This window comes from Mizuhopecten yessoensis, unplaced genomic scaffold (genome assembly GCF_002113885.1).
Source record: "Mizuhopecten yessoensis strain PY_sf001 unplaced genomic scaffold, ASM211388v2 scaffold1539, whole genome shotgun sequence".
Taxonomy (NCBI): domain Eukaryota; kingdom Metazoa; phylum Mollusca; class Bivalvia; order Pectinida; family Pectinidae; genus Mizuhopecten; species Mizuhopecten yessoensis.
In genome coordinates, this window is record NW_018404097.1 from 1,287,759 (window position 1) to 1,311,017 (window position 23,259).

Here is a 23,259-nt window from a genome sequence, read left to right on the forward strand (position 1 = left end):
TACATATGTACTTATTGCGATGATGATGATGATCATCATCATCATCATTATCATCATTTCTATCATATATCATGAAAAGTTTGGCAAATAAAAAACTACAAAAAAACCCCAGATACGGCCAGTACTTGGTACGTGTGTACGAACACAACATTAATTGATTTTGAATTCGGATCACAATTTTGTCAACACTTCACTGATCTCATCTGGTTTTTTCCCTCGGTAAATTTTTTGGAACGCCCCTACCATTTGGCAACATGTCTGTGTTATTTGTGTATGTATATCAGTTCTGATTATGTACACATCAGACCTTTCTTAGAAACATTCGTTTCGTTAAAGTAGGTTTTGTTCATTTTTTTATATTAATTGCGGATCTATGCATGATTGTGAGCAGTTTATCTTGTGCCACACAATTCAATACGATCTAACTATGAATCTTTATGGCTAAAACATTTATATTGCTTAAATTTTAAGGATTCAGGCATCACTAAATTGTTTAAACGAGTTATTTTGTCTGACCGTATATCTTTGAAAATTCCTTTAAGTCGACGTGTTTATAACATGTCTATCTTTTCAATAATAATAACACGAGAATGTATGTAGACAATTAACTGGAACAGACATGTATATCTGTCAACAATTTTGGATGCATGCAGCCCCTTGAATTTTAATTAAATACTAAAAACAATAGGACATTGTAAAAATATCTCCCTTTTCGTCTTTCTTTACCACAAATGAAACCCACAGCACAATGACATTCATGCATCCTTAACTGATCTCTAAAACCTAAATCTAAGGCAAGCCATTTCACTTTATGTCACATAAACCATCCGCCTGGTCAAGTGTTCCTTCAGAATGTTTACCACTCCAATGTCGTGTACCATTTCCTTATTTCATTCCAGTCTCAGTTGTACCATACATCATGTAAACAAGAGTGAATGCTGAAATTACATTTAAACAGTAATTCGAAATCAAAACTGATAACAACAGGGCAAAATTGAACAAAGAAAAGAATCGCATGCAAACTCCTGAAAATGATAATATCCAACACTGCATGGAAAAAACTTGCCCAAAAACTTTAACCTCAGTGAAGTGGGACGCGAAGCCGGGGTGACTATACTATTCTCCGACTAGGCGAGCCAAAAAGTACACCAACTGCACATTTAATAAACAATACATTTTTATTATGCATTCTCCATCATATTTAAATGCTTAATATTGTCAGTATCGAGTAAAATTGACCTTTTTTTTTACATATATCCAATATGACTTGAAGGTCATGTACATTTATAATTTCTTAAACACAAACAATGCACCTTCTTTTTCTTCATAATAATTAGGAATCACACTTTTCTTTATTTTACTCCATTTCCCTGATTCCTCCATGTTATTAATCAAGACCTCTAGTACCCCGTCGTATTCCGGATCTCTCAGATATTCCTCCCGCATCGACCAGATAATGTACCCACCTGTGAGGAAGACAATAAGAATGTAAGTGTGTTTGTTATTTTTAGTGTATGTGTGTCGAGTCGTACATGCGTGTATTGTGTTGTATATATTACCTTCACCTAACGGCATGGGTCTATTTTGTTTTACAATACCTATGTGCTAGTGAGGCAGAAAACATCAGTCATCTTGCAGCCGACAATGAGTTTTCTTCGTAAGATTGAACCCTAGATGTCAGCTTGTGTGTATAAACATAACGAGATTTTCTTTATACCAATTATCCAATTCGTACACATGTTTCACACTCCAAAAAAAATTGATGTTCTATTTTAAAGTTCTGATTTTCCTGTTGATCCTCTGCAATGACATACAAACTAACCCAGGCCCAGTTGATTATCTAAATAACAGCTTAAGTGCATTTTATCATGTACACCTGTATTTTTATATTCTGGTTCACGAATTAATATATTAATGTGTCAATTAAGATCTGTTTAGAGATCACTTGAAAAATAGTCCAAACTGTCCTTGTAGTCACGCAATTGAAAACTATTACCATTTCGTTTTTGAATGTCCTGTCTATACAGATGAACGACAAACTCTTATGCAGGATCTTATTTTAAATAATGTAGATTTCCATAATACAATATCTTTAAACACTATTCTAAATGGTAACACTAATAATACTGATTTACAGACCAACCAATTGATTGAGTGTGTGCATAAATTCATTAATGCTACAGGACGGTTCAAATAGATTAAATTAAGTTAAATATACAAGCTGTTTGTGGTTGATGTATTGTTTGTATTCTGTAAGATACATTCATTATTTCTGTAGATAGTGGATAATATATATATATATTTATATGTAATATGCCAAGGTTGATTGACCACCGGGCAACAAATGTCCAGGGACTGTATGTGGTCATGACATTTAAGGTATGATGGAGTAATGTAAATCAATAGTTATAATTTATTTAATTATTGAAAAACTAATAATTCATTATAAAATACCAAAATGTAATATATTTGTATCCTTTGAACTAGTGTACTCTGTTATCATATTTAATGCCCAACTGCACATTAATTTAAAACAAATATAAACTACATTAAATAAGCCAACAAACCCATGCCAGTAGAAACATATGTGGTGTTAGAGTGTATGAGCGAGTGTTCGAGATTTTCTTGTGTTCTTATATAATTAGTTATGTTTTCTTTTAGTTCATTTTCTATTTGAATTTCAAACTCACCTCAAGACATATCTACTTCAAAGAAGTCCTGGTACATTTCTTTATCAGCATACAATGATGCCGTAGCAAAATTGTAGTGGCTCATGGTCAAGACGTATATACATATGTTTAATTCGATTTTGAGTACTGTGTACATCTATAACGGTATAATTAATTGGTCTTGATACAAATTTTACAATTATATTAAATATCAATATCGCAAAGTTTGTATATATTTTTTTTTATTTTTTTTATCTTTAGTCCATGTATCCATGAAATAATGTAATTTTGTAGAAACATGAAAATATAAATCCAGCCTAATTATTGTATATTACCTCGCAATAATGTACCCAAGTGTCATGAGATGAGTTGAAATATAGTGTATGTATGTAAATATTGTATTCAATGTCTTCAACTATCAAAAGTATGATGCTCAATCCTTTTGTTTAATCAATAAAATATATTTGAAATGAAATGTACCCACCTGTCGTTATATACTAAAAGATACTCGGCATGGTATGCACTGTAGAAGATAGAGCATGAACAAGAAGACCAAATGTACTCGATGCTCAAATTACTTTGTGAATTTCATATAATTATTACTTCAACCGGGACAAGGTCAAAATTATTTCTTAAACAAATTGATAGAAAGCAAGCAAATACTACATGCCTAATATCATTATTTTAGACCCTACTGAACTTTGTCAGAATATTTACAATTTACTCACTCATGTGGCTTTCAAAATATGTAAAGGTGATTTATTTAAGAATAACTGTATCCCAGCAGACATAAGAGGTCATTGAAAGTATTCTTTAACATGTAGCATTGGACGTATTACGGAGTCATTCATTTCCTATTTACAAAATAATATGATTTAGAAATCTGAAAAGTTATTTAGAAGAAGTCGTTTAAATTTTTAACACGTGACCTCGGACGTGACGCATTGTTATAACTTTTGATACATACGGACTGCCTTGTTTATACACAAACAAATAGACAATTCTTCAACTCAAAGTCGATAGAAAAACAGAAAGTGAAAGAAACCAAAGCAATTCATCAGGTGAACTACGTAGAGTGTGAATTATTTTTTTCATTTTTAAATCTGCACATCAAATCGAAAATGTTAACAACATGCACAGGAAATGACCTAGATAAACGTCTGCTGTCACCTTGAGGTGAAATGCCAGATGATAGGCTACTCATAGTGACAATGTCGTCCTCAGCATCCACAATAAAGCAAGGTAACTGTAGATATTTAACAGTTAAATAAATTTTAAACAAACGAATGTTTTTATGTTCACTGAAATGATGACACCATGCAGTTTTTTAAAATACTTAAGACGTCGAGATTTGGAATGGCTAGACATCATTATGATTACGAGTTAAAAAGTGTTTACCTTTTCGGGTGATTCTTAACATTTCCAATAATGCTCCTGCCGGAATGTGACCTTGACCCATTCCTCCAGATGATACCACAATGTCATAGGTATCTGCGAAAAAATGTGACTTATTCCTTTTACACTCATACAAAAAGTGCAACAGAGAATTTACATACAAATAATCATAAAGTATTTGTTTGTTTCGAGTTTAGGGTCTCGCCTTAGTTAATGTCACATGAAGGTGCCCACGGACAATGGACCCACGTATTGGCCATTTAAAAGTGTAATTACTTCTTTACAAATGTTATAATATTTTTGTCTCATTGTTGGTTATTTTATTAGTATTATAAAGATATTATCTTTTAATGGTTTAATAAATTTGTTTCTTTTTAATTAGTTCATTCATAGTATGCTATATTGCCATGGCAATGTTCAACGCAAAACTTTCTCTTTTGCAAGGCACCTACATTGATTGATACCACTAAGTATGAATGGTGCATGTTCTGCCCTTTCTTGAATATTTTAGAGTAACAAATATTGATGGGGGGTTTTGGAAATAAGATGCAAATTTGTCTTGGTTCAAGACAAGTTTATCCCTTGGTTCATGCCTGAGAGGCTCTAGTTAGAAAAATAATTTGGATAGCCTTGTGGATTTACTTATCATGCTCTTTGTACGTTATCGTTGAAGATCCAGATAAATGTTTGAGGAAGGACTCGTGAGACAGATAATTAAAGTTGAAGTGTTTTATATAGTCTAAATATTTAATGAAAATAACATTTTGTTTGTTTTAGCCATATAAATTGGCTGAATATCGATAAACTAATAGTAGTGGGTGCTCTCTCTCTGTCTTAAAAATGCTTTAAAATAGTTTTGATGAAGAAATGATGCATGACAATATCACAGAACAAGGAAAGATGGTAAAAGCTAGTTAGTTTTGGTATGGAGAAAAGAATCGCATGCTAACTAGCTGATTTATGATTCAGAGTAATGTGAAGCATATATAAGAAAACAATCTCATTCATAACATTTGATGAATTTTGATTCGAATTATTTTGATATCCTACAGGGGTTGAAATATTAATTAATCTTAAATATCTGCATTTGAATGGAGCAGTTGAAACTAACATGGTATTGGAGGGAATACACAGAAACTTACATGGTAATAGAGGGAATACACAGAAACTAACATGGTAATGGAGGGAATACACAGAAACTAACAAGGTAATGGAGGGTATACACTGAAACTAACATGGTAATGGAGGTAATACACAGAAACTTACATGGTAATGGAGGGAATACACGGAAACTAACATGGTTATGGAGGGTATGCGGAGAAACTAACATGGTAACGTAGGGATTACACAGAAACTTACATGGCAATGGAGGGACCACACAGAAACTAACGTGGTACTTGAGGGAATACAGAGAAACTAACAAGGTAATGGAGTGTATACCCAGACAGTAACTTGTAAATGGAGGGAATAGACAGAAACTAACATGGTAATGGAAGGTATACACAGAAACTAACATGGTGATGGAGAGAATACACAGAAACTAACATAGTAATGGAGGGTGTACACAGAAACTAACATGGCTACTGGAGTGATTACACAGAAATTAGCATGGCAATGGAGGGAATACACAGAAACTAACATGGTAACGGATGGAATTCACAGAAACTAACAAGGTAATAGAGGATATACACAGAAACTAACGTGGTACTAGAGGGAATACACAGAAACTAACATAGTAATGGAGGCAATGCAAAGAAACTAACATGGTAATGGAGGGTATACACGGAAACTAACATGGCAATGGAGGGAATACACAAAAATCAGCATGGTAATGGAGGGTATACACAGAAACTAACATGGTAATTGATGGAATACACAGAAACTAACATTACAATGGAGGGTATACACAGACACTAACGTGGTAATGGAGAGAATACACAGAAACTACCATTACAGTGGAGGGAATACACAGAAACTAACATGGTAATGGAGGGAATACACAGAAACTAACGTGGTAATGGAGGGTATAAACAGAAACTAACATGGTAATTGATGGAAAACACAGAAACTAATATTACAATGGAGGGAATACACAGAAACTAACATGGTAATGGAGGGTATACACAGAAGCTAACATTACAATGGAGGGTATACACAGAAACTAACATTACAATGGAGGGAATACACAGATTACGATATATGACACCACTCTTGTTATCATTTGTGCTGGATAGGTTTGCACGTACCAGCGTTTACTGGGAGTTCCTCTTCCTCAGATATAAACTTGATGATGAACTTCTGATAGACGTTCTTAGCACTGGCCTTCTCTAACATTTCTGTCGATGGATCCAATGCATGAAGATTTTTGAAGCCTTTTTGGTGCAGCTACAATATATACAAACACACGTTGGCTATCGTGTGACCGTGTCAACTCAAAAACGAAAGAACACAACAAAACTTCTTTAACCTTTCAAATGAACATACTTTACGTCATATGATTGTAATAACCTCTTTGCCAAGGAATCCTGTTCCAGCAGCCACATCGAGTACCAAGGCACTCGTTCTGTTCTTTTCTTGTATAACGGCACAGCATTCGTTGGCCGCCAATACAGGACCTCTAAATTTATCTGGATTGAGATCCTACGAATAAAGATTTGTATGAGTGTTTGAGGATATACGTTTCGCTATGACATTTGTAGAACATTTCTATCTGGAAACTTTACCGTTTCTGTACGTCTGAATTGCTTATAAGCACCCGTCTAGAAGAAAAAAATAGCCATTGGTGTGCTTATAAATCTAAACTGTTCAAATTTGATTTAAAACCGTCTTTGTCAAAAGCTATTCCATTAAAATGTAGCCAGAGTAACTGCAGTAAATACTTCGAGGACATATCAATGATTATCATAAATTATCGCTTTCAGCTTTAGAACAAAATTAACTCTGCTATATGTACGTTAACAGTTTACTCTCGTGTGGACCTACATGTTCGTATGTATCCGCCCAATTGTTGTAGCTGTCTATGACCTCTTCCTTGGTCCGTCCAGGGGTATATACGTCTTTAATCTTGCAGTTCACTCCCATCTTGTCACAGGATTCGGTTGCGTTCATATTGAGTTCTTGAAAAAATAAATCCCAAATTGAATAATGAGACTATGTTGCGTTGGTAAGCTATGTCAAACATAACATCATTGGGCGTTAAGCGATTTCGATTAGAAATCATTCATTCAAGGTAGGTTTTCAAGTAAAAGAGATGATACATTCACTATTCTTTACATAAGTGGCAAGTATAACATATGAAAAATATATTTTAAAAACCTCATTTTGATTAAAACCAGAAAATTAATGGAGTCAGTCATTAGAACGTTTTCATTCACATGGAAATAAATTAAATATCTATGAGAAAGGTAAATAAATTACAAATATACCGAAATCGAAACAGAAACAACTGACAAACAAACCATAGAAACTTTCTTTAAAATCACCAACGTGTTGTAACTGATTCAAAGCGAGTTTAAAAGTGAACAGAGTGCACAATAAAAAAAAAATGGATTCTTTATATGGTTGCTCAAAAGGGCATATCGACAAAGTTTGCAACAAGTGCATTAAAAATCATCAAGCATAATTTTGGTGAACTCTTCTGAAATCAAGGCAACTTCATAGAGAATGGCGTAAAGGAGTACACATGTGATATATCTAGGCAAATGCTTACCTGTTGTACTGATATAGATCTCGTTACTTACCTCTAAGAAAACAACTCTGTCACATCAAAGCGAATCTGTGAATGAGGATCCTGATAGAAATACGTTTATGACCTATCTATGCTTAACCGGGCCTCTGTTACATGTAGCTACTATCGTTAAAAGCGTATATAATTATGTGTACAAATCTATACTGAAAACAACGGATGTTAAATATTCTAGTCAATCGATATGTCCTGATATTTTGTGTTTACAAATAGTTTTTTGATGTAAAGAGATTCCGTGCTCTGATTCGGTAAAACTCGATGCATAACAATTGGGCATGGATGAAATATATTCTACGTACCATGATTTCTAAGAAAATTCCATTTAGTAAAATATCATTCCTTTTACCGAAGAAACTTGTAACCGATTACCGAAAGAAAATATGTAAAAGAAATGGATTATCCCTAGCATTTCTTTCGTTGTTGTTAATCTCTATTTTAAACGTCAGAGCTTAATACACAGACATATCCAGTCATAGTGGAATTGGCTGAAACATCATGAGTATACACTTGACTATTAACTCTTTAAATTGACAGTTTTCATGTACACTGTAAGTATGTGAGGTATTACAATACAAGTAAAGACTTACCCGGGTAATATGAAAAGTGAAACAACCTCTCTGTCCAAATGCGCCGTTGAGAATGAGTGATATGGGCACAGTACAGTCCCGTGCGTATTGCCCATCCCATCAAAACACCTCACTCAGCCTGTCGTTTAGAAACGGGTTATTGCGGACACGTTGTATAATTTTGAGATATGTATGAGCGCTTATAACAAGGCATCAATTTGTGAGTGGATAACATCAAGGTTTGGAATAGTTTGGTTTAGTATTGTGTAACGTCCTATCAACAGCTATGGGCATTTAAGGACGGCCTCCCCTGTGTGCAAGATGCATGCGTATAGTGCTATCTCATTGAAACATACTGCCGAAGACACCCAGCAGAACACCACACCGGGTCTCATTATACTGACAACGGGCGAACCAGTTGAACAAAAGGAAGATTTACATAGAGACCCTTATCCCTTTCATTAAGGAAGTCATAACCTATATCTAGGTGTAGCTATGTAGACTTTTTTGGGGAAATGAAATTTCCTGTATTTCTTGTTTTGAAAATACTTTCGGAAAATGATATTCAAAGGGGGGAAAGACAAAGGTTTTATGAAGATATCAAAACCGAAAATGAATAGATTCTTTGAATGATAGTTATCTCCCTCTCATTATGGCGCTACAATATACATTATCCTTATTTTTTATTTGTTGAACTATACATTTACATGTAAATGAGATATTGACAAAAGAAATCAAATTTTGCACAAAATCGTTTTCTCCGTATGAGACCATCAGGTGCATAGCAACCATGTAAATGTAGATCACTATGCATTTGAATGTCTAATACAGTGTCGACGTTAACGTTTGTTTCTTCTTTTAATTTTCTGCATCCTTACAATATGTCTTGTCATTATACGTCATTTATTACAGAAAAAGTAACATACACATCACATACATTTCTGAAATTTATTTAATTATGGCATATTTGGTGGCCACGGCTGTAATTGAAATATTTTATGTTTAATAATATTTGAAATTGGGAGTGTCGCCACGGGCAGACACCATCAATGTTTTATTATCGTAACACACAAGTCAAACACCCCGTGTGGAGCCCCACCACTCCATACATTCAAACACCACTTGTGGAGCCACACCACTCTATACAAGCATCAATTGTTCAAAGTCACACAATCTGTGAACATATATATAGGGTGGTCGGGTGGTGCAGTGGATAACGCACTTGCCTTTCACCTAACCGGCCGGGGTTCGATTCCCAGATCGGACGTGAAAAGGTATGGGGTCACCTGCCCGACCACGTGGGTTTTCTCCGGGTACTCCCAAAATGTAATTCCCAGTAAGGGAGGTAACCTGAGTAAAATAACCCATTTATTTTGCAGATAAAAAAGGAAACTATTTAATATAAAATGAAATAGTTATGAATGTAATGTCACGTCATAACTTAAAGCTGATGGCCACCCCTGCAGATCGGGGATCGAGAAAGAATAAACCTGTTACCCAACGAATGTTTCGAAGGAGACGACTAATGGGAAACCCCCTTCAGAGATGAGGGTTTGCGTTTGTACTCTCTACAAGGGGACACGAAGGCGACTAAAAAAATCTGCTGCATCCATTGCAATTTTTGGGACCCCTAGTGATGACTGCAGATTTGGTGCTACACACTTTGTTGTGACGTCACAGTTTATGCATTGAGCACATGGCGCGTTAGCAAGCCTGACCAATGGCAATTTATCTTTTTTGCTGAGATGCGGAGACCACAAGGACAACTGCAGGAAATAGGCTGTCGCAAATACTGTCGTCAGTGCATGCTAGAGACGACACGGACACTTCAGAATCGGGTCCAGTGACTGAAGAAACAATCAGGATGCAGCACGAAGGGGACGCACACGTGATGCAGAAATCTACAATCCTATCGCCTAGCGGTTCTGACCTCATCCAAAGGAAGATAAAGGAACTTGAATCAAAGTATGAAGCGTTAGAACAAGCTTTGAGCGGGCGAGAATAAGACCGAGACACTAGTCAACGCCCTTGTGCCCCCGCGCGGGGGACGTTGCTCCCCCTCCGGATCCATTTACACCTCCACAAGCTCCGGCCACGGTACGTGGTAAGAAAAAGGCCAGAAAAAATGTTGACTTTGTGTCGCTCAATCCCCTATCGTTGATTGAAACTCAGAACACTTATGAACATGGAAACGAGACCAAGTAACAATTGGGAAGTGAAAAGAAAATGACATTTGGGGATGTAACTATAGAACAGTACGGCTACGCGAGTATACAAATTCTCCAAGATATGATAAAGTCAGGTGACATTACACAGGATGCTCATGCAGACTATTTGTCCTACTCACAGTCAGTATTTCGTCTCGAGGCAAACAATGTATGGCACAGTGTGTTATTGTATGATATGGAATATCTTGATCTCCAAGTTCAGGAGAATTTCGAAGGGTGTCATTTTTACCAAATCTGCGCGAGTACAATTTGATCCAAAAACCCGACTCTGTAACAGCAATGACCGAGATAAGGGACACTAGTAGTGGAGCACGGCCAGGGTACTCAGCAGAGAAAGGGAAAGGTCCTCTCCTACCTGACGGTCGTACTATTCGTCGTCGGTTTAACACTGGTGAGTGCGCACGTATGGACTGTCGTATGGCACATCATTGCGCGTTGTGTTACTCAAAAAATCATAATGCGAAACAGCATTCCGGATTTAACGTCTCTCCAGGAGGACGTCCAAACGGCCAGAGCAGGAATGCCCGCGATCGGGATCGTCAGACTCGGCAAAAGGACAACCTCCAACAGGCTGTTTAAATGTGGAAACTTGGTTAGAGTTGCTCCCTCAAACGGAGAGTGACTATGATTATATTATCCAAGGGGTGCAGCAGGGTTTCAAAATTATGGACACATTACCCGGGGGGAATGTTAATAAGAATATTATTTGTGCCAATTATAAGTCAGCTTTTGAGAATAGAGAGGCAGTTGAGAAACAATTAGATATTGAATGTATTCATGGTAACTATGTTAAATGTGATACACCGCCGAAATTAGTTAGCGCATTAGAAGCGGCGCCCAAGAGTGATGGCATTGTGAGATTAATCCATGATTCTAGTCAACCTACAGGAGATAGTCTTAATTCATATGTTGTAAGTAGCTCGTGTAAGTACATGGATCTTCGTGAAGCCTGTAATATTATTAAGCCAGGTGATTTTCTAGCTAAAGTTGATTTATCTAAGGCATATCGATCAGGGAAAGTTCACCCTGAAGATTATGAATATACAGGACTGCATTAGCGGTTTAAAGGTGCAACAGAAGACCATTTTTTTGTGATACCAAGCTCCCTTTCCCGGCTGCAAAGAGTCCAAGTATTTTCCAGCGGTTAAGTAGCGCTGTGTGTAGAAAGTAAGGTACAATTTTTGTGTTATTTCCTACCTAGATGGTTTCCTCATTATTGAACAAAGCTATGATCAATGTACCAAGGCATTGTTCCGCCTTTAACAGTTGTTACGCAGACTGGGTTTTACATTAATTTTTCAAAGCTAGAAGGTCCATCTCGACGTCTTGTTTTTGTAGTAGTGTTGATTGACACAGCAAAGCTGACATTAAGTTTGCCAAATGAGAAACTTGCAGATTTTTTTAAACTATTGTGTGATGTCAGAGGTCGACATAGGGCTAGTAGAGCCCAGCTAGAGTCACTAATAGGAAAGCTTAATTGGGGCTGCCAGGTAATCAAAGGTAGGCGTACTTTTTTACGGCGTATATTGGACTTGAGACATGGAATTACTGGCAGTAACCACAACGTTTTACTATCTACAGACGTTTTCGAGGATTTAGATTAGTGGATTTCTTTTACAAATGTGTTTGATGGAAATGTGCATTTTATAGACAGTAAACCGATTACAAGTCTAATGTCCGACGCCTGTACTACCGTTGGTGGGGCCTATTATGATGGAGACTATATGTATATTAATTGGCCTATTGATCTACCCAGCGTGGCAGATCAGCATATTAACATTAAAGCGACTGTGATGCTGATTTTAGCCTTGTATAGGTGGCACCGGGACTTACAAAATAACCACGTGATTGTGTTTACAGACAATATGACTGCCAACTCTATAATCAATAAAGGTACTTGTAAATACCCATATGTAATGAGCCTACTGAGGCAATTGTTTTGGATGGAAGCCACCCATAATTTGTCGGTAAAGGCAGTGTATGTGGAAGGGAGGAACAATATATTAGCTGATACCATATCGCCTACATACACCACAGATGTTAACAACATTGGGGTCATAACATCCTGTATATAGTGCTGGACAGATTCCTTTAACCATGAATGAACTGAGTAGCCATATGTCATGGTTATTTATACATTCTAGGTGGGGCAGAGCTGCGGTCAACCCTGGCTAAAAGTGTGGTCAAGTACCAGGAGCGTGGTTGGGCGGATGGAACTGTGCGGACTTATGGTGTACAACTTCAGTGCTATGAGACATTTTGTGAGCTAAGTGGACTGGCAGTAGCTCCAACAACACCTGACAATATGTGCTTGTATATAGCCTATCTGATAGATCACAAAAAGTTTAAATACCGTACTATTGTGAATTACTTGAATATGCAGATGTTGTGTGGGACAATTGTACACTAGCTCAAAAAAACTCTTAGAATCAATACAATTAGAGGCTGCAAGATTAATTACAGGTTTACGTAGAGGGACATCACATGATAAATTATACAAGGAATTAGGATGGGAAACTTTGAGCTGCAGAAGAAATAAACATAAACTAATTTTAATGTATAGAATAATGAATAATGAAACCCCAGATTACCTAAGAGAAATTATTCAACCATATATTCATGATGAAACCCTTGACAGATATCCCCTCCGAACAAACAGATTATTGGATCCCCCTTTTTGTCGTACTGTAAACTATTTTGAAAGTTTTTTTCCGTCCATGCTAAATGAAATGAATAGACTTGCCCCAGATATTACTAACATCCAATCTACCGCACAGTTTTAAAGGTTACTAACTACAAAGCAATATATGAACCAAGTATATATCTGAAACAAGTGATGTTTTTAAATACTTTGGCACTCGTGATGTTAACATTATACTTTGCCAATTAAGAAATAATGCTAGTAATCTAAATTAAGATCGTTATAAAGATCACTTAATGGAATCTCCAATGTGTGAGTGTAACGGATCTTTCGAAACTGCTGCACATTATTTTTCTGAATGTAATCAATATAATAATATTCGTCAGACTCTCCAACAGAGTTTGAATCATTACACTCACAATTATCTGTGTATAAATGTCCTATTAAAAGATTATAATAGTTGTAATGATATACCAAATAGAGATATCTTATCTCATGTATCAAACTTTATATCGAAATCAAAAAGATTTTCATTAATATAATATTTGACTTACCCTTACTATTTTTTGGAACATAATTATACATTCTTACATTTTTATATATATATTTGTTGTTGTTTTTTGGGGGTTTTTTCAAGTCATATGTATAAAAGCGTTATACCCCAATTTTTTTTAATTTTTTTTTCTTCTTCTTTTAGCTTACATCAAGATATGAAGTAACTCCTTTCAAATTAATTAAAGAATTACTATATTACTTGCAGGAGTTGGTGTAGCCCTACTTACAAATTATATATCTATTTGCTGAAATTGGCTTTTGATCCTTAACAGTGTGTGATGGCTAGTGTGTTATACATATGGACTGTATGGCCTGTATCTGTTGGGGGAATAAATCCAATATCACCAAATATTTCTCCTCAACAGTTTACCTTATATGAATACCAGTAACTCATTGTCTAATACTTGATATTATTCACTGAAGTTAATAGTCTATCAAATATCTCAAATTAAATATCCCTAGTGAAAGGGTTACTATATCTCAAGAATACTGAAAAAGTCTGTTTACATCAAGGAGTTACTTACCCTTATCCCAAACATCATATCAATGTACAAATATATGTTTGTGTTTCTTACCACCTGTTGTCACTTTAAGAAGAGGACTTAGATAGGCTATGCCTGATGTCTGATCCTATTGACTATTGCTTATATTGTCAATAAAATTTGTTGAAATTGAAATTGAATTACTTGAATATTATCAAACATATTCATAAAGCAAAGGGCTATACTGATCCTGTATCAAACAACTGGCTCGTCAAAAACGTTTTGAATGGTGTTAAGAGAACCGTTGGTGATGCCCAAACGAGGGCACCTGTAATAACGCAAGAGTTGTTAAGGGCAATTAGGATGGGCCTCTATATGGAAGACCAAGTAGATCTGTGTATATGGGTAGCATGTCTCATGGGATTTTTCGGTTTATTACGCTCAGGGAACTTCCTTCATTATGGGGAATATGTACAGCACCGAGATATTTGTGTAAGTGATGTGTTATACCACAGACAGGGGTATATTATAGAGTTGTTGTGGACAAAAACTGTCCAACTCCGGGAGAAGCAATTATATATTGTCATGCCTACTATTATAGGTGATATGTTGTGTCCAAGCACCGCAGTGAAGGCATTATTGCAGTGGCATGTTTCAGTTGGCGCTGAGGCCAGTTACCCATTTTTGTGTTATTTGACCTACTAAATGTTTATTAGCAGAGTAAATAGCATCATTCATTATCAGCAGATCCCTACGCTGATCACAGGCCACTCATTCCGTAGGGGTGGTGCCACTTGGTGTATGTCAGTAGGAATGCCAGAAATTATGATTAAAGAACTTGGTATGTGAAAGAGTGATGCCTGTCTTCGCTACACAGAAATCGATGTGTTCAATAAGTTTGCAGTGTTGCAGCACTTTTGTTCTCAATTGTAGATTTGTACGTAACTTCCAGAGATTCCGTTTAATTTTCTTTCAACCATGCTTCATTCCTAAACCAGTAACCTACTTGTTGGGCTGGGGATTATTGCCTGTACTTTTCTGTTGTTATTTACTAGGTTAAAGGGTTATGTCCCCTTGACCCAGCTGTGTTCTTGTAATAAAGTTTATTAAGTCAACAGAGTGGTTACTTGATGTATAGGATGGTTAGACAAAATGTGGTATTAAGTGAATACCAGGTTTGTCGGAATCCGGAACTGGTGCACTGTTTGGTTTTGTTACTTATTAAGTACACCCCTAGTGGTGACTGCAGTTTTGGTGCTACACACTTTGTGGTGACGTCACAGTTTATGCATTTAGTACATGGCGTGTTAGCAAGCCTGATCAATGGCAATTCATCTGTTTCCCTCCCACCTCTCCCAGTAGCATTATTGAATTGGTGGTTTATAATTATGCATTGCACATGTATGTGTCTAATGTTGTATCATCATTTATTATTCCAATGTTCTAGGGGATTATTTCCTGTACTTTTCTGTTGTTATTTACTGGGTTAAAGGGTTACGTCCCCTTGACCCAGCTGTGTTCTTGCAATAAAATGTATTAGCCAAGCAGAGTGGTTACTTGTTGTTTTAGGATGGTTAGAAAAAATAATGTAACCGGGCGAAATGCTGCGCTGGGTGCCTTCGGCATAGTATTTCAGTCAGATTGCACTATAAAGATCGCGCTATTACAAGAAGGCCATTACTCCAACATACCATGTTTCCAGCACACATACACACATGCACACATACATACCACAGATGGAGACACGTCCTTAAACGATATTAGCTGTTAATAGGACGTTAAACAAAATAAAACCAAACCAAATAAAAGCTGACGGTCGTTGTAGCTTTCCAGTTCCTGATCAAAAAAGAATTACTTTGATGGCAAGTTGAATTTGTTTTTATTTTGTAGTTTTTTCGTTTGTCATAAGTGATCTTCCCAACCAAATGAGACTGCTCAATATCAACAAATTGTTTTAAAGTTTACACTTTTATCATATAGTTACATATCAAACAAAATAAGGAAAAGTTTCCATGTACAAGTTACGTTTTCTTAAACACAAACACAATTCCCTCTTTTTCTACGTAATAATCAGGAATCACGCTTTTCTTTATTATAATCCATTTTCCTTTTTCCTCCATACTTTCAATCAAGACTTCCAATACACCGTCATATTCTGGATCTCTCAAGTATTCTTCTCTCATTGACAAGATAATGTACCCACCTGTGAATAAAAGATAAAAAATATATACCTATATAAGCCTATACGCACAAGAGAGGACTGGGGGAGAAAAGAACAAAATTAAGTGTGGATAGGATAAAACGATAACAGGGATGAGCAGACACCGAATCAAAATCAAAACCGCGTTAACTGCCATAGAATATCGGACCGGAAGTCAGTTATTTTACTAATATGTTGTGTTTCCCATCGTAATCCCAGACTACCACACCAGCAACATAAAAAGGAACAAAAACGACTAACAATGCATCCGACGAGGTCAACGGACACGACATGCGTCATAAGGGCACCAACAATTACAGTTCAGATACAAACAGGACACATTTATATGTTTCTGACATTCAAAGTAACCAAGAGGAGCGTGAGAAATATCTTAAATGAGCTTACGACAACATTACTTGGAACATTAATTGGCTGGAATGCAATAGAGAAAATAGCCACAAAAATTATATATCGCTTACAAAATATTACTCATTTTCATGTCGACTGGAGACTTTCGAGACGTCGACTGTATTGCGTTCGTTGTTTTTTACCATCTTTTTAAGGTTTAGCTGCTTCGAAACAACGACAGGTCAGGTATTCTCATACTGTCCTTTTTTTCGCTAAAATTGTTCATCTCACGGGAATCGTCCTTTCCGACTAACAAAATTAAAATAATTTAAATGGATTACTGCTCCGTAGTTCGATTGTTTGGATCAGAGTTCATTGACGTATGATAGGGTCATATGCATGAATGTGTAAAATAAGTAGTGCACAGTATCTGCTAATAAAATAAGTACGTGCACAGTTTCTGCTGATAAAATAAGTTCGTGCACAGTATCTGCTAATAAAACAAGTACGTGCACAGTATCTGCTAATATAATAAGTACGTGGACAGTATCTGCTAATAAAATAAGCACGTGCACAGTATCTGCTAATAAAATAAGTACGGGCACAGTATCTGCTAATAAAATAAGTACGTACACAGTATCTGCTAATAAAATAAGCACGTGCACAGTATCTGCTAATAAAATAAGTACGTGCACAGTATCTGCTAATAAAATAAGTACGTGCACAGATTTTATAAGTATATTTGAACTTTTGGATACTAACTGGCAGTTGTATCAATTTGAAACTCAAAACCAAACGGTCACTTATTACTAACTATCGTTCGTAATACTGCACGTGTATTTCTGGTGTGGTGCACGTGATAATATCTGACAATGCAGATAACCGAGGTAGCACGAAGACCTACACTTTCGTACGTATCCGCCCACGGTAGCACGAAGACCTACACTTTCGTACGTATCCGCCCAGCTGTTGTAGCTATCTCTGACCTCTTCCTTGGTCCGTCCAGGCGTGTATATGTGTTTAATCTTATGGTTGACTACCACCTCGTCACCGAATTCGTTTGTGTTCATGTTAACTTCTGAAACAAATAAATCTTAACATTTAAACGGACGTTAATAAATGTGAATCATGATAACAGTTTTGTGCTAGTAGACTACAGCACGTTGAAAGTTCACAGAAAAATAGAATCAGTATACAGCTATATAAAATGCTCGTCATAAATATACCAAACAGAAACAAACAATAGGTATTGTTCTGTGATTGCATGAAATATATTGGTTCCCCCAGAATTCTCCAGTTATTTAAGTACAAACCGTTTATATGTTTTTCCTACAGTTATTCACTTGTGCGTTGCTCGGAACGTTAACTCAAGGAATTGCGATTGAAACACTTATCTTTCTCGTGTCTCTTCCTACAGAGATCACGTTAGACATACAGATATGTACTAAATAGTAAGGTAATGTGTTATTGTGCTATTGGTAGGGTTTCATTTCATTTCATTTCATCAAATTTTATTGACAAGATGTCATAGTCAATTGGATTGAATAACAGGCAAAGCCTTTATAAATTCTCTCCGTCAAATGACATAATATTTTAGACATGTTGCAAATGAAAAAATTGACACAAAATAATTCATATTAACACAAGGCTAAGGGGAAGTAACTCATGAAGGCAACATCTCACACACCTCAGTCACACTTACACACACATACAAGTGTATTACAACGTAAGCATCATTTGCTTGATCGAATACACCCGCTATGTAAATCTAGATCAAATGTTGTGATATCATACTCTCAAAGTCATACATGGGGTAGTGACGACAAAACAAGGGACACTTATAAGCATAACCAAGCATCGACCTTGTATATCACACACTATCTAGAAATAACATTCTTCCCGTTAGTTTGGCTTTGGATGAAATTGAAAATAATAAAATTAGCAAAGCAATAATTTGTTCTGACTCTTTGTCACTATTATAAAGTTTTAAAAATCGGAATTTGAACAACATTCTCATACAAAAGATCGTATTAACTGAATTATATTGTTTTGCCACCTGGTACAAGGACTCACACAACTAAATCATTTACTATATGTTATTACCAAACATTTTAGCTAATAACTTTAATATTTGAAGTTCAACACCAGTGACAACTGTCTAGATTCATAAATACATACCTTGCAAAGGTTACAAAACGACTTGTTTGATAGGTTTAGTGGCATCTTAGAGTGTCACAGCGTCCAGAAGTTGACAACCGGAAGTTTACAAGCATTACCGGTGACCCAAAACAGAAACGCCCCCATACATTTTGCCCCTGTGCAAATCCGCACACAGACATGGAAATATATCAAAAGTATACATTTTTCAAAAGTTAAATACCTGAACATTTCATTTATCTAAAAATCTGTCATCGGTTCCTTATTAAACTCCCTCAGTGGCCCAGTAACTAGCCGGAACTAATTTTAGATAGGGACTACAAACGTATGAAACACTTGCTGATTGGCTGATTTAGTTGTGTGAGTCCTACAAGGTCATGTCGGAATAAACGAAAATGAATTGGTAGATAAAGCTGCTTAAGCAGCCCTTAACCTAAAACCAAAGAAATAATAAACTGCCTTGTTCTGATTTTAAACCTTTTAAACAAATTTTAGAGAAAAATTTAATGGAATTTTAACAAATCTCCAATATATCATAACGGTAATTATCATAACAATTCTAACCTAAATGAAAACTGTTGGTCTGTTCAAAAAGACATAACTTACCATAGCCACCATTGCTTTTCAAGTTGACATTTGTCTTTTTATCTTTTAATTTGTTTGATGCCACTTCCTTTTACGTGTTTTATTTACCTTTTACGTGTTTTGTCCACCTTTCCACGTGTTTTATCTACCTATTACGTGTTTTATCTATCTTTTACGTGTTTTGTCCACCTTTCCACGTGTTTTATCTACCTCTTTACGTGTTTTATCTACCTTTTACGTGTTTTATCTACCTTTTACGTGTTTTATCTACCTATTACGTGTTTTATCTATCTTTTTACGTGTTTTATCTACCTTTTTACGTGTTTTATCTACCTTTTACGTGTTTTATCTACCTTTTTACGTGTTTTAAACACCTTTTTGCGTGTTTTATCTACCTTTTTATGTGTTTTATCTACTTTTTACGTGTTTTATCTACCTTTACGTGTTTTGTCTATCTTTTACGTGTTTTGTCCACCTTTCCACGTGTTTTATCTACCTTTCCACGTGTTTTATCTACCTTTTTGCGTGTTTTATCTACCTTTTTACGTGTTTTATCTATCTACCTTTTTACGTGTTTTATCTATCTTTTTGCGTGTTTTATCTACCTTTTACGTGTTTTATCTACCTTTTACGTCTTTATCTACATTTTCACGTGTTTTATCTACCTTTTTACGTGTTTTATCTACCTTTTTACGTGTTTTATTAACTTTTTACGTGTTTTATCTACCTTTTATTGGCCTCAAAGACGTCTTCTGTGTTGAAATCGATAAACCAATAAACGGATAACGACCATAGGCATTGCTTATATTCTTAATCAACCAGAATCTTTGGAAACTCGGTGTTTTTACCAGTCGATATCTACCATGGAAATCACTATATTTGAAATAGTAGTGGTTAATACAGATTTCTGATTCTTCTTTAATTTGTTACCATGACAACAATGTAAGAAAATAATGCTTAAATTAAGTAAATGTGAATATGCCTGTTATACCCTCAATTACCTTTAGTCACGAAAATTGATAGTAGAATGGATACATCAAACCACCAAGTATATTAATAACTGGTAAAAAGGTTCTGGCAGATGGCTTCTGCTGATTATTCGGGATTGTTAGGGGTCACCGGAATAGTTTGAACTGCTTGGTGAATATCTGATTTTTATAAACTGTCTCGGATTTTCTAATCTAATTCGATGTTGTTTTAAAGCAATTTCCCAAAAGTTTTTCATCATGTTTTCGTGCAATAACACTTACAATAAAACTCAATTCTTCGATCATTACCGATACACTGGAATCTACGGTTTCCTATGTATGCAGGAATTTATTTGGATAAATGAACTATATTTCCTTTTTTGTTTAAATATGATTTTAATTAGTGCAATACATCACATGTCACAACAAACATCATAAATAAACAATAGTATACAATAGCGTGTAATTTTTAAGAACACCACTGTACGCCGTAACGTTGAAGAATATACAAGTGATTAGTTGTTATTATTTATGTTCGTCTTAATTAAAATCTAAACTCTTGTAATGCATATACGATATATGAGTTGGTAAAATATCACGTTAAGAAACATGTACAATAGTGTTAGAAAATGTGGAAAGTTCGTGTATAAGTTTTTGGGAGAAAACACATTTCATCGTGGTTTAAAGCTTTCTTACTTTAACGTTAAACATTACGACGATAAATTATATACAATTTATATTGTGTGTACCTTTAACTAAAATACAGCTACCTACCTGTATACTACTTGTATATTCCTTAAACGAGCCGACGCATTTGTTAACAATTCATGCCGTATTAAAGATACATAATATATATATGTGTGTGTGTGTGTTTGTTTGCGGAATGTACGCACCTGTCAGTGAACCAATAAGATAGCTCAGATTGAAAGCCTTACCTACACATATGCTATTGCTATCGCAAACTGCAGTGCACAATCGAAAAATGAATAACCGACACATTTTTCAGAATTAGCGTACAACCTGTTATAATTGTTTCCAACTGATTATGCGATGTACGCTGGTAGTTAATTTTGAACAAAAGTTTAGAAAAAACGAATAAGTACAAAGTTTCGATGCTAAAGTTATAAACAGAATATATGTTGACACTCCTATTTCTATTTTGTCCAATTTATATTGGAAACATCTGATACCAAACGATGAACAAAGATCATTACTCCGAAAGGGGTCGTGTTGTTGTAAATAAAGATAGCATGACAAATAATTTAAAAAAAAATAAAGAGAATCTCGAAATAAACAACATTTACCTTTTTGTTCATGAAAAACATTTGATACATACACGTCATGTAATTAAGTATCATCACTTATTAAGGTTGTTTTGAATATTCAAGAAAAAGATCTATTTGAATAAATAGCAAAAATAGAATGTAAACAAAACAACGTTTCAGAAATGGTGAAGATGTAGTAATTGCTATTGAATATCCCAATTCAAGAAACCATAGATATAACTATTAGTTGTACTCTCTCGGCTCCGTACTGGACACACATATCCTACTCATTCGTACCTTTTACCTTCTAAAATCCACCTTCATGCCACGCATGTGACACTCCATTTACAGTGGAACATTTTATTTAAAAATGTTCCACTGTAAATACAACATCGAAATAGATATATATTCCAAACTGGTTTTAAACACATTCGTGATAACTTTCGAGTCCCGAATATGAAAACTCTTTTCAGTTCCGTGGACTCGAAGGCATTATTTAACTACATTGTATTTGAAAGACATCGGTCTATTCTATAGACTCTGATGCCTTTAAACCAACCTTACCCTCTTTGACGTTATATATATCACAAAGTCCATGTCATCTATTCGTTATCTCTTTTTAGGTCACATGAAATTTCTCAGGAGACCTATTGCGATCGCCTTGTGTCCGTCGTCGTGCGTCGTCCGTCGTGCGTCCGTAAACGATTTACATTTTCAACTTCTTCTCCAAAACCCCTGAACTAATTTCAATGAAATTTTGCAGAAACCTTTCATGGACAAAGGTCAACCAAAATTTGGTTTGAAATTTTTATTAAGCATTTGTTTTTGTCGACCATTTGTTGGCCCTAATGACCTATTCTGTGTTAATTGGCCGTTAAGCATTGATAATAGTAATAACAATAATAGAATCGTCCTCCGATGTAAATATTTACGTGAACAGTGATTTGTCCTCCTTCTGTCTCTAAATTGGTAGAGAATTGTATTACGTTTGTAGCTCATGCCAAGAATCACACTGTCAGAAACATTGAAACAAATCAGAAATATATAGGTGGTGTGTAGCTCCTGAACCCTAGCTACTGCTGTATGGACCAGTAACCCTTACGTCCCACTCTGACGTCACAAGTATCACGTGACCTGTAAGCTCAAAAGAATGCTTGCCAGTAAGGAGCGGTCACCTTTGATTGCCCATATTTAGATAACGGGACACCTCTGAACGCGCGTTGATGAATGATTCGGTATTTATTTAATCATATTACAGGTTTCGCTTCTTTTTACAAAATGTAAAAAAATCGTTGCCAAAGTTCCTTATGCAATATTAATCTTACTTGATTATTGGCTACTCGATCGGTAGATTGTTCGAGTAACCGGTTACAAAAATAAGACAGGATTGACAACCCTATCAGTTTGGCATTGCGATCATTTTCTGATGCATCGCTTGCGACTGCTGGGCTGGTA

At 35.6% G+C, this 23,259-nt stretch overlaps 1 protein-coding gene and 1 long non-coding RNA gene across 5 annotated transcripts; both read right to left on the reverse strand.

The window, feature by feature from the left end:
• Positions 1-1,196: 1,196 nt before the first annotated feature.
• LOC110464268 (Williams-Beuren syndrome chromosomal region 27 protein-like) lies at positions 1,197-7,820 on the reverse strand. Its single transcript, XM_021519384.1, has 6 exons — positions 7,805-7,820; positions 7,047-7,180; positions 6,573-6,704; positions 6,311-6,449; positions 4,068-4,160; positions 1,197-1,466 (listed from the first exon to the last, which is right to left on the reverse strand). Exons 2-6 carry the CDS (start codon positions 7,170-7,172, stop codon positions 1,285-1,287), a joined length of 672 nt encoding a protein of 223 aa, XP_021375059.1. The 5' UTR covers positions 7,173-7,180; positions 7,805-7,820; the 3' UTR covers positions 1,197-1,284.
• An 8,323-nt stretch (positions 7,821-16,143) lies between these two features.
• LOC110464823 lies at positions 16,144-21,461 on the reverse strand. Of its 4 annotated transcripts, XR_002464549.1 has the most exons (4): positions 19,008-19,141; positions 17,734-17,907; positions 16,961-17,138; positions 16,144-16,484 (listed from the first exon to the last, which is right to left on the reverse strand). It is a non-coding gene; the product is annotated as an uncharacterized LOC110464823 (long non-coding RNA). The 4 variants fall into 4 exon arrangements; XR_002464545.1 differs by lacking the exons at positions 16,961-17,138; positions 19,008-19,141 and adding an exon at positions 21,314-21,461; XR_002464547.1 differs by lacking the exon at positions 16,961-17,138 and having other exon boundaries at positions 17,774-17,907.
• Positions 21,462-23,259: the final 1,798 nt, after the last annotated feature.

Bases quoted from the DNA above. Each gene is read 5' to 3' on its own strand.
- LOC110464268 (XM_021519384.1), bottom strand. From the start codon at position 7,172: ATGAACGCAACCGAATCCTGTGACAAGATGGGAGTGAACTGCAAGATT. The intron at 6,450-6,572 runs GTTATTACAATC...TATATATTGTAG, and splicing joins CAGGATTCCTTGGCAAAGAG to CTGCACCAAAAAGGCTTCAA. The intron at 1,467-4,067 runs GTAAACACTTTT...TCTTCCTCACAG, and splicing joins GTTAAGAATCACCCGAAAAG to GTGGGTACATTATCTGGTCG.